This window comes from Choristoneura fumiferana, unplaced genomic scaffold, assembly GCF_025370935.1.
Source record: "Choristoneura fumiferana unplaced genomic scaffold, NRCan_CFum_1 Sck3bRy_43;HRSCAF=211_pilon, whole genome shotgun sequence".
Taxonomy (NCBI): Eukaryota; Metazoa; Arthropoda; class Insecta; order Lepidoptera; family Tortricidae; genus Choristoneura; species Choristoneura fumiferana.
The window spans coordinates 2756-15914 of record NW_027413029.1 but is presented as its reverse complement, the minus strand read 5'-3'; the positions used below and the strand labels follow the sequence as shown (position 1 = coordinate 15914).

The window sequence follows — 13159 nt, the reverse complement described above, 5'->3', positions numbered from 1 at the left end:
GTGGCATTCAAACTCCTTGATAATGTATGTTTTGGCAACTTTCTGGCAAGGTTCGTTGGCAACGTTGATATTGTGAGCTAGATCAACATTGCAGCGATGTTTCGGTAAGGTTTGTGCTTAGTGGGTATAGATAGATATATACTTAAATACATATTAAACACCCAAGACCCGAGAATAAACATTCGTATTTTCATACAAATATCTGCCTCGACACGGGAATCGAACCCACCCAGCTTCGTATAGTAGGTTTCTAAATAGGCCATCTGGTCGTCAATCAATCATTGTTGATTTAAATAAAGATATTTTCATTTTCATTTTTCATTTTCATTTTTCATTTTCCTTTTCATTTTCATTTTTCATTTTCATTTTTCATTTTCATTTTTCATTTTTCATTTTCATTTCATTTTTTATTTTCATTTTCATACGTCTATTGGAATTATTGTTTTATGACATGCAAACGATTATCAACTTTATGGTGGTAGACACATATTGGCTGATGGTACCTACAAGCTTTGCTTAGTTTGGGACTACGTCAATTAGTGTCACGTGTCTCATGATATTTATTTATTTACTTTATTGTATATATAATAAAACTGAACGATTTAGATTAAATTTGATATGGAAATTGTATTTATTCCCAGCGATCTTGGTCATATGATAGTGGAAAATGTGCTGAAACAAACGAATTCTTCGCAGACGAAGTCGCAGGCAACAGCTAGTAAATAAGCAAACAAAAGTTTATAGTTGGTTACGAAATAGATTGGTTACTAAGGACCTATTTCATGGCTCTATGATAAGTTTGTTATTTCATATTCATGTGTCATGCATGTATCTATCTGAAATGTCTCGCTCTGTTTATTTTGTTTGAATTACCAGATAGAGGTGAGACGTACTAGGCAAAACGCGGACTGAGTCTTGCGAGTACGCGTCCACAAAAAGACTAGATCCAAAGACTAGGTCCACGAGTATCTACGAGTACTTAACTCAATGACTCATTGCGTAAACAAAATGATTCCCGTAAATACGCTCCCGTGATTGCGTATACATCGTACTAGTTTTAGTAGTTTTACGAATATTATCGAACAAAATCGAATCGAATTCCACGTCACAGTTCAGTCTTCACACTTCATATTTTTTTAATTTTAACTTATATTAAATACCGACTAAAAACTTCCCTTCATACTTCATACAGGCTTAGGACTGTCAGCAATTTTTATAAATTTTTCAATTAAAAAGTGTACATAACAGCTTGTTTTCAAGTTGGCGGAACGTTGTCAGCCGCCGTACTCCTAAATACTCGTACGCTAAAAGAATCGCGGGCGGGAACGCGTACTCACGCGTCCAAGCCAAAACCTATTCCAAAAACCTATTCCAGTAAATACGTCTCACCTCTATTACCAGACGGCATCACAGATATCTACTACATAAAATATTAAGAGCTTTTTAGAGAATATGTATTAAAAAAAGAGAAAATATGGTTGGATAATCAAACAGTTTTTAGATTTGTAGGTACGGGATTGCAGTTGCTAAGCTAGGTCTAAACACCCATCTTAGAAACAAAATCGATTCTAAAACTGGTTCAAAGCACTGTCTATCTATATGAACAAGCTTAAATTAGGTTACAGACAAAAAATCGAGGAAGTTCTTTACAGTAGCAAATTAGTATGTCAGGGATGCAATTCGAGATGTAGCCATTATAGTAAGGAGTGCATCGTAGCCGCAAGTCAAGAGTGCCGGGTCAAATACAAATAAGTTTTTTTTTAATACAAGCTTTTTTATTAACTGTACTTGCATTGTCATCCTTGGGCAATTAGATCACTAGAATTTAGTGAAACTCGACTTTCGAGGACAAACCTACATACGAAAGCCGCAAGTTTAATAATCCATAATAATATCATTAAAATGCGAAAGTAAATCTTTCTGTCTGTATGCAAATTTTTCACGCTTTAACCGCTGAACTAATTTCGATGGAATTTGGTATTGACATAGTTTAAGTTTCTAAGAATAGGTCATTTTTATCACGGAAAATCGCAAAGTTCCCACGGGATACGTGAAGTCGCGTGCAACAGCTAGTAGATAAAAAAGAGTAGGTAAGGTAAACGTGTTTGTTTAAATGAGTAAGTAAATTGTTAAGCCGTACTATAAAACAAGAGTTTTATTGTTATTGTTCTAAAACAACAGGTTAATTCATGTTAGTAATTTATCAACGTCGCTCATATAAGTCGTAGTGCGTGCACCGGCGCGGAAGCAAGATGTTATATATCTGTCGGCGGCCGATCGTAAAATCCGCCAGATCACGAAATTCCTAGGCATATCGTGAAACGCCGCCATTTCATGATATGCCTAAACGTTGGCCAGGCATATCACGATGTGCCTGAGAAATAATACGGCAGATCGATTAGAGCAACGCATTCGTCGATATTCCTAGCTCTATACCGGGCACATCGTAAAATAGTTTCTTTTTTGGCCACTGGTGGCGCTGCGTATGCAATGGCGGCCGTGACCAGCTGACCGGCCGTGTTTGTTTAGCGCGTGAAAAATGTCGGCGTCGCAACAAAATGATCTTTAAACCGAAACTAGTGATTGAATTCAAAATAGAAGTGCAAAAGAAGCTTTTGAACATCAGCTCCGTTCTTTTTATGTGAATCAAACGTATTCTGTGCACAATGTGAAAAAAACCATGCACGTCTGCCAGTATTTTAGAGGTTAGTATTGTGTTGATAAATAAAGTATTCACTAGTTGTTACTTATTTATATAGAAAAATTTAGGTACGACGAGCGAAGCGAGGAGTGGTTAGTTTTAATTGTGATCACGACGCACGAGCCGAGCGAGCGAAGCGAGCGTGCCGCGGCAGCGGCCGGCGAAGTGCCAGAACGATATGGCGGCGTTTCATGATATGCCTAGGAATTTCATGATCTGCCTAAACTGGCCAAATCATGAAATGGCGGCGCTTCATGATATGCCTAGGAATTTCATGATCTGCCTAAACGTCACTAGGCAAATCGTTAAACGGTGAGTTTTGAACGATATGGCGGATGTCCCTTAGCCAATTCATGAAATGGCGGCATTTCACGATATGCCTAGGAATTTCGTGATCTAGTAGAATAATTCTCAAGAAAACAACCGTAATAGTTTTCCTTGTAAGTTTGATATACTTAATACCATCCTGAATTTTTTCCACCCAATGGTTGATTTTAGAGGGGGGGGGACGCTCGATTTTAATGAAAATTTGCACTTTAAAGTTGAATATTTTGCAAACAAATCACTGAATCGAAAAACCTTTTTAAAATTAGCAACGTTACCCCACACTAAAGGTTGGATGAAAATAAAATCACCCCCACTTTACGTCTTTGGGAAATACTAAAAAAATTTTTTTTTTTGTATTTTTTATTGTACCATTTTGTCGGCATAGTTTCCATATTATATTCGTGCAACATTACAGCTTTCTAGCATTGATAGTCCCTGAGCAAAGCCGCGGACAGACACAGACAAACATGGCGAAACTATAAGGGTTCCGTTTTTGCCATTTTGGCCACAGAACCCCAAAAAGAGGGTCTAAAGGTCTAGTTCATTTGATGTGGAATAAAAAAACAGGCCACTCCACGACGGGCGATTGCTTATCCGCATGTCACTTGGAAATCCACGAACCTACCCAGTTCCCTATCTCGTGGGAATTTCGAAAAATCTTTTAGTGCTCTTCTATGATTAAATAGCCAAGGTACAAGTGAGCGTGTCTTTTATAGGTAGAAACCTACTTATAGATATTTACTCACGCAAGTCATTAATAAAGAAGTTCCAATAAGTTTTGAAGTCCCCGTTATATCCTTGCGTCCTGATCAGCCGGTTGAGGTGGTAGAATGACACTGCGACGTCTCTAGGGTCCCGCGCCACGTACACCATCCTGCCTTTGTCCAGGAGTGAGGGTGGCAGCAGCGACAAGGGTAAGTGTGTTTTGATAAAGCGCTGAGAGGTGGCGGCGGCCAGCTGCTCGGTGCCCGGCTGCGATACCAGCTCCAGTAGTTTTAGCTTCTCTGCACTGTGGCTGTTTTCTTCGTGGAACCGCGCTTTCATTATAGGATGAACGAATACCGAGAACCTGGGAAATAATAGTCTTGTGTCATGGTAGGTTTTTAAAATAATTGTTTACATGGCCGAAAGGAGACACTAACACTTACGAGATAGAGGTGCATTAAATTCTAGATAGTGCGCAATTCTAGAAATGTCATCCTGTTCTATTAAATGATGAATGAACTCACGTCTTAAATCGAGTTTAGCTGGACATGTTTCGGGCTATTCCTTAGCCCTTCTTCAAAGGAGCACGCAACTCGGCGGCTGCCGCAACACGCGCACTACACGCCACCGCTCTGCTCGCGCGACTGCCCGACGAAACTAAACTACTTAAACTCAACTATACTCGATTTAAGACGTGAGTTATCCCGTTACAATATCATTTAATATGAGTGAGTCTCATGGTAGTTTCACATCCTATTATCCAGGAAAAACGGAAAAGCTTGCCAGGGTAGACCTTTTCACAATCAATTTCGTGTTTTTTTTTGGCAAATATATCAAACACTAACATGACATTTGCAGCGAAATGGTTCCACCCTGGTACAAAATTCTTTTGCTTCGACTGTACGAGTAGGTAAGTACGAGTATATCTATGACCCTGTTGCTTTTAGAAGAGGGATTTTGAAATCATAAAAATTATAGGCGCTTACTCTAAAAACGGATACCGCTCGGTTAGTGGTGTTGCGTCCGATTTCGCGTAGTCCAAGTCGTTCGCCACCATCCAGACCAATTCTTGAGTCCATGTCGTTCCTATAAGATTTTAGTTGTTAATGCTAGAAAACATAAACGACGGAAGAAAATCTTACATGACAGCAGTGGTCCCAAATGGCTATGATTAACAGGTATTTTAAGTTGAGAATAAATAAAGTTCTCAAAGTTTCTTATGCCCACTTGAGTTTTTTTCCTGAAGCTTCCATTTCCATTTACTTAGTAAGTTACACCACTTTTTTTTTCTGCGCGTTCCACTGCTACTGCCCCCATGAGCAGAAGCGGTGTTAGGGAAGGGCGCGGTGGGACGACCGCCCACGGCGCCCGATTTACAGGGGCGCCTGAAGCCTATACCTTCTAGAAAAGTTGGAGGCGCCGTGGAAATCTCGCCTGGGGCGCTGGAAGCTCTAAAAGCGACACTGTCCATGAGGGTGTCGGTGCCAGCTCCCTCTTAACGCAGCGGACACTGCGCTATCCACGTTGAGAACTATGACTTAGTCTTACGGTCACTATCTATAGGTACTCTATATAGTTACGTCATATTTAACCTGATCGTGGGTAACTGGCCACGAAGATGTCGCTGGGCCGGACTTCCATCGTGAAGATGTTCAGCGCCTCTTCCTTGTATTTGTCGGGGAGGAAGTAGCCCCTGGGACCCACTTGCACGAAGCCGGTGTGCTCGCCTTGGGAGAATAGATGATGATTAAATACTGAGTGGAATTGCAGATGTAAGTAGTTTTTTTACTAAGCGAAGAAGAGATACATAGTGTTACTAATATCTGACACAGTGGAGAGTGAAAATATCTGACATGTCTTACCGGATCTACAAATAGAGTCGTACCTATCAGATATTTATGCACGCTTTGTTGTGTAAGATATTGGTGTTGGTGACTGTACTTTGCCTAACGAGCAAAGCAAGAGTCATCATTACAGCTTACATACCTTCTTACTCTATAAATGAGAGGGCTTGGGCCATAGTTCCGGGCGGGCCCAGCGCGGATTGGGAACTTCACATCACACACACATTTGAATTGCTTTTTTGGTTGTGCAGGTTTCCTCACGATAGTTTTCTTCACCGCACATGAATGCAATTTCGCACATGAATTTTGGCAAAATTAGAGCGGTTGGGTTTGAATCCACGATCCTCTGCTTGAGAGGCCATAGGTCAAACCACTAGGACATAACGGCTTTTCAAAGCAAGATTGTGAGATTAAAAGTTAGGCAGTAGTTCTAACAGTAGTACCTTCTATAAAATACTCGTCCGTAAAACGCGCTCAATCAATAAATTAGAAAAATAATAGGCACGGGTACGACTTTTTTTGTGACATTATATTTCTACTTTCTACAAGTATTATATTATCATCTATGCTTCTGCTCTTATTTCAGCTTGTTACGTTATTATTAGATACTATGCAAATAAGCATACCCATAATAGTAGGTACATAATAACCTAGGTATTGAAGTATAGTAATTATACTGTGAATAAGTACTGGTAAATAGTAAGATCTCTGTGGAATTGCGTCACCTGCAATCTGCATCAATAAATAGGTACATATTTTGAACATGAAACTACCGTGAGGCTCACTCGTATTAAATGATATTATGACACTACGTAGTGTGCGTGTTGCGGCAGCTGCCGAGTCGCGTGCTCCTGAGAGGAAGGGCTACGGAATAGCCCGAAACAAGCTAAACTCGGTTTAAGACGTGAGTTATCCGTTATAATATCATTTAATAATAGGTACATATATTACATAAAAGCTAAAAAACTCATAAGGAAATGTAACTGTTTATTAATTACTTTATATAGCTCGTTGACACTCACTTTTGTATCTTAACGTAAAGGTTTATCTAGTTCTAGTACTATCATAATAGTTGTTCAATATTTTCTGTTATCTATAGGTACATCGCGCATCGGTACATTGCTCTACATTTCGTTATCATTTGATACAATCATCTATATTATAAGGACAACAATTGTACGTACTCCCTATTGTTGCTTTGTTTACTCTGAGGCTGCTACCAGCAATCTCAGTAGTTTTAGTAAACTTCGCCTTGAATAAATAAATTAATAATAGAACCAATTGATTGCTAGTATTATAGCCTTGATAAGAACCTGCCAGCATTGTAAGAATGCACCTTTACAATCAATCGTGCGTGTTATTTGGAGGCTGCATTTGGGTTGGTAGAGTATGGAAAATTACAATAATAACTTGTTATGCTTTGATTTTAATTAAATGGCGGATTAAATGATGGAATTAGGCCACGGATATCAACTTACAGTGGAATGGGCCTCTCGGTAGAGTAATTACGATTCATGAAGTAGGTATATCATCGGAAAGAAACCATGGCAATGATTAGATAATGATATGTAGAACGTAGTTGTGGTGCAGGACGCGAGTCGCTCGCGGGTAGGGTTACCAGATGTCATTGATTTTCCGGCCATGCCAGGAATTTTGGCTATTTGTCAGGAAATACGAAAATATCAGATTTAAGATTTATACAAAATAAAATCTTCGTTCCATTTTGTTTATTTGTAACAATTACAAAGTTATGTAAGAAAATAAAAATCTTTATTTTTTAAATTTTCATTATGGATTCAAAATGTCAATAAAATATTTTATAAAAATACTAAAGAAAAATACTTAATACAGTTTACTATGCAGCTAGCTTTGTAATGATCAAACAAAGATAATTAACAATTAAATTGGAAGTGTCCCAAAATAAAAAAAAATATTTTATAACAAAAATTAAAAAAAAAAGTTGTCCTTATGGTAGGTATAACACAAATTACGACTGTGTTGCAGTATCGGACCTAGCACGTATACGTATTACGAGTACCTTGACTCATCATGTTGAAAAGCGCCAGCAGTTAACGTTAGTAGGTAAGGTACCTTTTGTAACGAGTTATTTATTGTAAGGGCCAATGACTTTCATGTCTTATTATTAGCTAAGCTTCGATGGCTTGTAAAATATCTACGTCACTCTTACTAACGTGTTCCGGGCAAATTAATGGAATAGACACTAGCAGTATAAAATTCAGTGTGACAACTGATAAGTATTGGATATTATCGAAAGCTGAGTTCCACCGACTAATAATAACTTCACCATCATTATCATCATATAAGTAATGCCAATCTCCAGTTGCTTCGGCTGGAATCGGCCTGCATCCACCAGGTGTACCCATTCACCTTAAAACCCGCGGCTTTTGCCAGCTCAGCGCTTGGCGATCAGCGCTCTCCATTCGACACATTCCGCCTCCAACAGCCATCTTTATAATATCTTGAAACTCCTAATTATGATACCTACATGTGATTCCATCAGGTAGCCCTCTTGCTCCTTAGTCCCGTATCTAATAAAAAAATTGCAAAAGTCGTGTGTTATGTACTTACAGGTCGCCCTTATGAAAATCGACACGCAAATCGGATAAGTGACAGATATCCATACACATTAATTGATGGAATGCTTATTACTATATACTTATTATTGTTTACTACGAAGAATATCATAACTTCAAAAAGTAGGTCACTGATTATTATTTACTATTTACCGAGGAAATGATACATTAATTTAAGTTGATAAATTTGTTACAAGTGGGTAAATACCTAAGTAATTTCAGTAAAATATTAAAATTTCGATATACATTTTGGAAACATTATTTCTTTTTTATTTGTCTGGATGGCAAACGAGCAAGTGGGTCTCCTGATGGTAATAGAGATCACCACCCCCATAACGATCTGCAACACCAGAGGTATTGCAACCGTTGCCAACCTAGAGGCCTAAGATGGGATACCTCAAGTGCCACTAATTTCACCGGCTGTCTTACTCTCCACGCCGAAACACAACAGTGCAAGCACTGCTGCTTCATAGCAGGATTATTTTGTTTCGATATGTTTTTTAATAAAATAAAGATTCTTTAATTATTTCCTCCTTAATGTATACGTTACACCAAATTTGACCTTTTTTTGCCCCCCTCCCCCGCAGGTTACACGTATTCCTATAAAAATTGCAATTATTTCCGCCTACCTCATTCTAAAATAATTAATCAAGACATTTTTCATATAATAAATAAACGTTTATTTACGTCCAATTTTTGTTTCAAGATATAATTATGTTTTTGCGCTTTTTCTTACTAAAACTCTCGTCCTTATTCTAACACAAAGTACCAACTTACCAGTAAAAAACTTCATCAGCTCCGCCGCTAACTTGGGCTCTACATCCCGAATCTCCAACGGGAACTCGTTGTTATTCTGTATATCCATTGCGATTTTCTACACCACTTTCTGTTATTATAATGCGACGTTTTATTTAAAATATTGACACAATTTAAATGCGAGAAAGTTAGGGAAAGTGCGCGCGCGCTGCCGTCAGTCCGAGTAGGTACGCAGTGCGGCGCCCACGGCTCGCGATTGATATTAAAGGTTCCAGTTCCACCTCTCGGAACAATCGCTCATGTATCTCCCTGCATAAATAACCAAACGAGTCATACGTACTGCACTGGTTCACGTCATAATCACTTCGCCTTAAAGATATATGCAACTGGCTGTATATCCGTACTTTTTCTGAATTATAATAGTACTAATATTATAAAAATGAAAGTTTAGGTCGCGGGTGAGCAAACTAATTGTTTCAGTTCATTGCGAAAGCTTGTAAGTCAGTTTGTTATCTTTTCACATCTAAACCGTTGAACCGATTTCGATTAAATTCGGTATAATACAGATAGTTTGAGTCCCGGGGAAGGACATAGGATAATTTCTGTGCAATTTTCTGGAAAATTTCATAGTTCCCGCGCTTCTGGGCAGATGGGGTCGCGGGCAACAGGCTGGGAATAAAATAACCTAGTCTCTCAAACTAAGCAAAACTGGTACTGTGAGAACGTACTAGACAGCAGATAAATATAGGTAGGTATTTAAACAGATGAATTAGGTACAGCTGCAAAGTTCATCATACAAGTGGTTGTCCCTATTGGGATTCCGGTCGTCAAACTCGTCGGGTCATTAAATTTAACTGACAAGGTTGCCTATGTGATTATTACACACACAAGGCAACGACTCTTCATAAAATATCATGTAGTACTTAAGCAATTCAGAAATCAGGTAAGTACGTAGAGAAACATTCAGAGCGATCTCTCCACGTTTTCTGTATTATCATTAATTCATTACGTCATTCAGTCAAGTTCCGATATAAATGTTCCAAAAAAATAATTAACAGCCGTCTAAAATTAAACCCGGATTTTTAATCCCACGGAAAAATGTAAACAAAGTTTCGTCATTGTCAAAGTGACATTTCAGGGGATTTCAAGGTATGGGCCCGCTAGAAATATTATATAAAGTTCTGTTGTTGCCATGTTTTTTTTCTATTTTCGATAAAAGAGCCGTTTTTACGGGAGACAACTTAGTTTAAATAGCTTGTTGCTATGCTATTTATGAACGGCAGGCGCTTTAATCATAATTTGTGATTGATTAAAAATAAGTAAATAATGGAATGAAAAAGTAGATATGCGTCCATTTCCATATCCTTTTTAGGGTTCCGTAGTCAACTAGGAACCCTTATAGTTTCGCCATGTTTGTCTGTCTGTCTGTCCGCGGCTAAGCTCAGAGACCGTTAGTACTAGAAAGCTGTAATTTGGCATGAATATACATATCAGTCACGCCGACAGTGGTAAAATAAAACAGGGTGGAAACTTTTAAATAATCAATTTCACTAAGATTTCCTTGAAAACAGTATGAGCTGTCAACATGACATTAGTAGAATGAAGGTTCCACCCTTCCACCCTGGGTCATGATTCAATTTGTTTGACTGTACCTCCTATAGACGAAAAGTAGGGTTCGTTGGATAGGAAAGGTTTTTAAAATTATTGCGGGGTTGCCTAGACAATCGATTCAAAGAACGGTTTGCGAAATATTCAACTTTAAAGTGCAAATTTTCATTAAATTCGAGCGTCGTCCCCTCCTCTAAAATCGAAACGGATGGAAATTTTAAAAAAATCAGGTTGGTAGTACCTACCTAAGTATATCAAATTTCCAAGGAAAATTATAACGCCTAAGATTGCTTGAGAATTATTAGTAGTTTTAGAGTAAATAGCAGCCTAAGGTCACAGCGTAAGAAAATGTAATGTAAGTTCTTAGACTTTGCTAAGGTATAAACTATACCTAAGGAACGGAAGATTCCATACACAGTACGAAGTCCAAAGAAATATATTACTTGATTTCTTCGTAATGGCTACGTAACCCTATCTCGGGCATGTCTGACACGTTCTTTTTTAATTAGTTAAGTAGTTCTCATGAGATGTTTTTCTGATTTGAATTTACTATCCATCCCCGTTCATCGTGTGTGCCAGTCTGTGGTGATATTTCGTGAGGAAAAGACTGAAAATTGTCTCGATCATGCTGGTATTAATACTTACATTAACCTCCTAACGCCCAAGTCAATTTTTGATTTATGAACATCAAACTTTATGTCAAAAAAAAAATTACAGGCAATCTTCATGTTAGGTACGTCTATCATCGCTTTTCTTATTACTCCATAGAACAGGAACACGTAGTACTAGTTCTAGATAATTGTTAAAACGGTGGTTTAGCGGTTGGAATGTAACAATAATTGATTGATGCAGGCGCTACTTAGTGGAGGTATACATTAAGTATTGAATTAAGTATTGAAAGAAATGCTACATATAGCTTAGCTGCTTTATTAGTTATTACTTTATTCCTAAGGTTAGTAATATATAATAATAACCAGTAAGTTAACACTTTACTGGTTGGTGTATAATCTAAGATTTCATTGTATTTGTCATTAGCCATATCCATATTGTACCGTTTGTACCCAAATAAACATTAAAACATATATAAACCACACGTCAAGATAACTACAGGTCGATTAACAAGAGCTGGCACAGTGAGTGAATTTCACAATGAGTGAATGAAATTATCTGTGTGTTACCTATTGGACCTGTAGTTTACAAGACGCACCTAAGTTAGTACACCTTGGTACACATTATGCACTTGTGGCTGTGCAAGGGTAGGTACATAATGTGTACTTCTAGTATACTTGAAGCACCCAATAGGTGAACAAAGTCCATACAATGCACTAAAGGTTAACTTAGTACACCTGACCTTCCCGTGAGTGCACCAAGTACACTTTAAGTAAACTTGATACACCAATTGTGTGCACTGCACAGTGGGTATTAAGTGTACCTAAACTTGATACACCAATTGTGTGCACTGCACAGTGGGTATTAAGTGTACCTACTTATAGTTTACTTAATTCACTTAGGTGAATCAAACCAGTGCATCTAGTAAACTACAGGTATTTGAATACAATATAATTCACACAAATATGAAAATTTTCCTACAAAGGTGATATGACGATTAAGATACGACTTTGAAAAAATGTCGTATCTAAAATCAATATGTCAACGAAATTCAACCTTGATAATAATATAATGTTCATAAAGTTCACTCAGAAAAATTATATATTTTGAGGTACGAGTTTCTTTTTAAAGTAGTGACGATATTACTGTCGTTCAACCCATTCGTGTCAATTCTTGTTAATCGACCTGTACGTCTGTTCGACTTATGTAAGTGTAATATCTGCAGTACCAGGGCTACTACGAAAATCGAACATTGAAGTTCGTATCGTACTCGTCACTTATTGCAAATAAATGAATTATGAATTAAGAATACCGTCCCTCTCACTCTCGTATTAAATAGAATAAGCATTGGCCGGACGGTACGATTCGAACGGTACGAGTTCTGGGCCAGGGTCGGCTTTAACCATCTGGGCGCCCCGGCCAGAATCGTCTCCGCAGGACAGAACAGGTGACACTATTTACCGGCCGTACAATACCGACATGGAAATACCGACCTGATATTTCGTGTACACGCCCATAGAAACTCTTTGTATGGGTGTGTACACGAAATATCGGGCCGGTATTTTCATGTCGGTATTGTCCGTGCCGGAAAATCGTGTCACGCGACAGAACTCTTTCAACAGTTAATAGCATCAATTTCAAGTTTAGTACCGAAATATGCAAATACTATCAACAAAAAATACAGTCAGTAAAGAAAAAAAATGTCATTTTTGCAAAAAATATTATTTATTTATATTATTTTTGATGCGATTTCAGTAACGGCACCCACTCGATAAATGCAAGGCAAAACAATGCAGTAGCTTTGTTTCCTCGCAACGTTGGTGCTTTAAGATTTTCAATATTAGAAATGGTTTCATGTCTGCGGGAACCGCAAGTCGGTATCACTCAGGTGACGCTGCATCCACCGCTCCGCTTGCTCCAGCATTTCCTCGTCGAAGATCTTGCGCCAACCACCACTGCCACCTGATATAGAAAGGCTCCTCGTTAATTTAGCACTGTCAAGTAACGATTCTAAC

General features: G+C 38.2%; 1 protein-coding gene across 1 annotated transcript; it reads right to left on the bottom strand.

Annotated features, from left to right (window-relative positions):
- Nucleotides 1-3635: 3635 nt before the first annotated feature.
- On the bottom strand, nt 3636-9195 carry LOC141445184 (luciferin sulfotransferase-like). The gene is made up of 4 exons (XM_074110969.1): nt 8949-9195; nt 5326-5460; nt 4720-4819; nt 3636-4097 (listed from the first exon to the last, which is right to left on the bottom strand). Exons 1-4 carry the CDS (start codon nt 9034-9036, stop codon nt 3767-3769), a joined length of 654 nt encoding a protein of 217 aa, XP_073967070.1. The 5' UTR covers nt 9037-9195; the 3' UTR covers nt 3636-3766.
- Between the last annotated feature and the right edge of the window lie 3964 nt (nt 9196-13159).

Bases quoted from the DNA above. Each gene is read 5' to 3' on its own strand.
- LOC141445184 (XM_074110969.1), bottom strand. From the start codon at position 9,036: ATGGATATACAGAATAACAACGAGTTCCCGTTGGAGATTCGGGATGTA. The intron at 5,461-8,948 runs GTAAGTTGGTAC...TATTCTCCCAAG, and splicing joins GCTGATGAAGTTTTTTACTG to GCGAGCACACCGGCTTCGTG. The intron at 4,820-5,325 runs GTTAAATATGAC...AAAATCTTATAG, and splicing joins GGCCAGTTACCCACGATCAG to GAACGACATGGACTCAAGAA.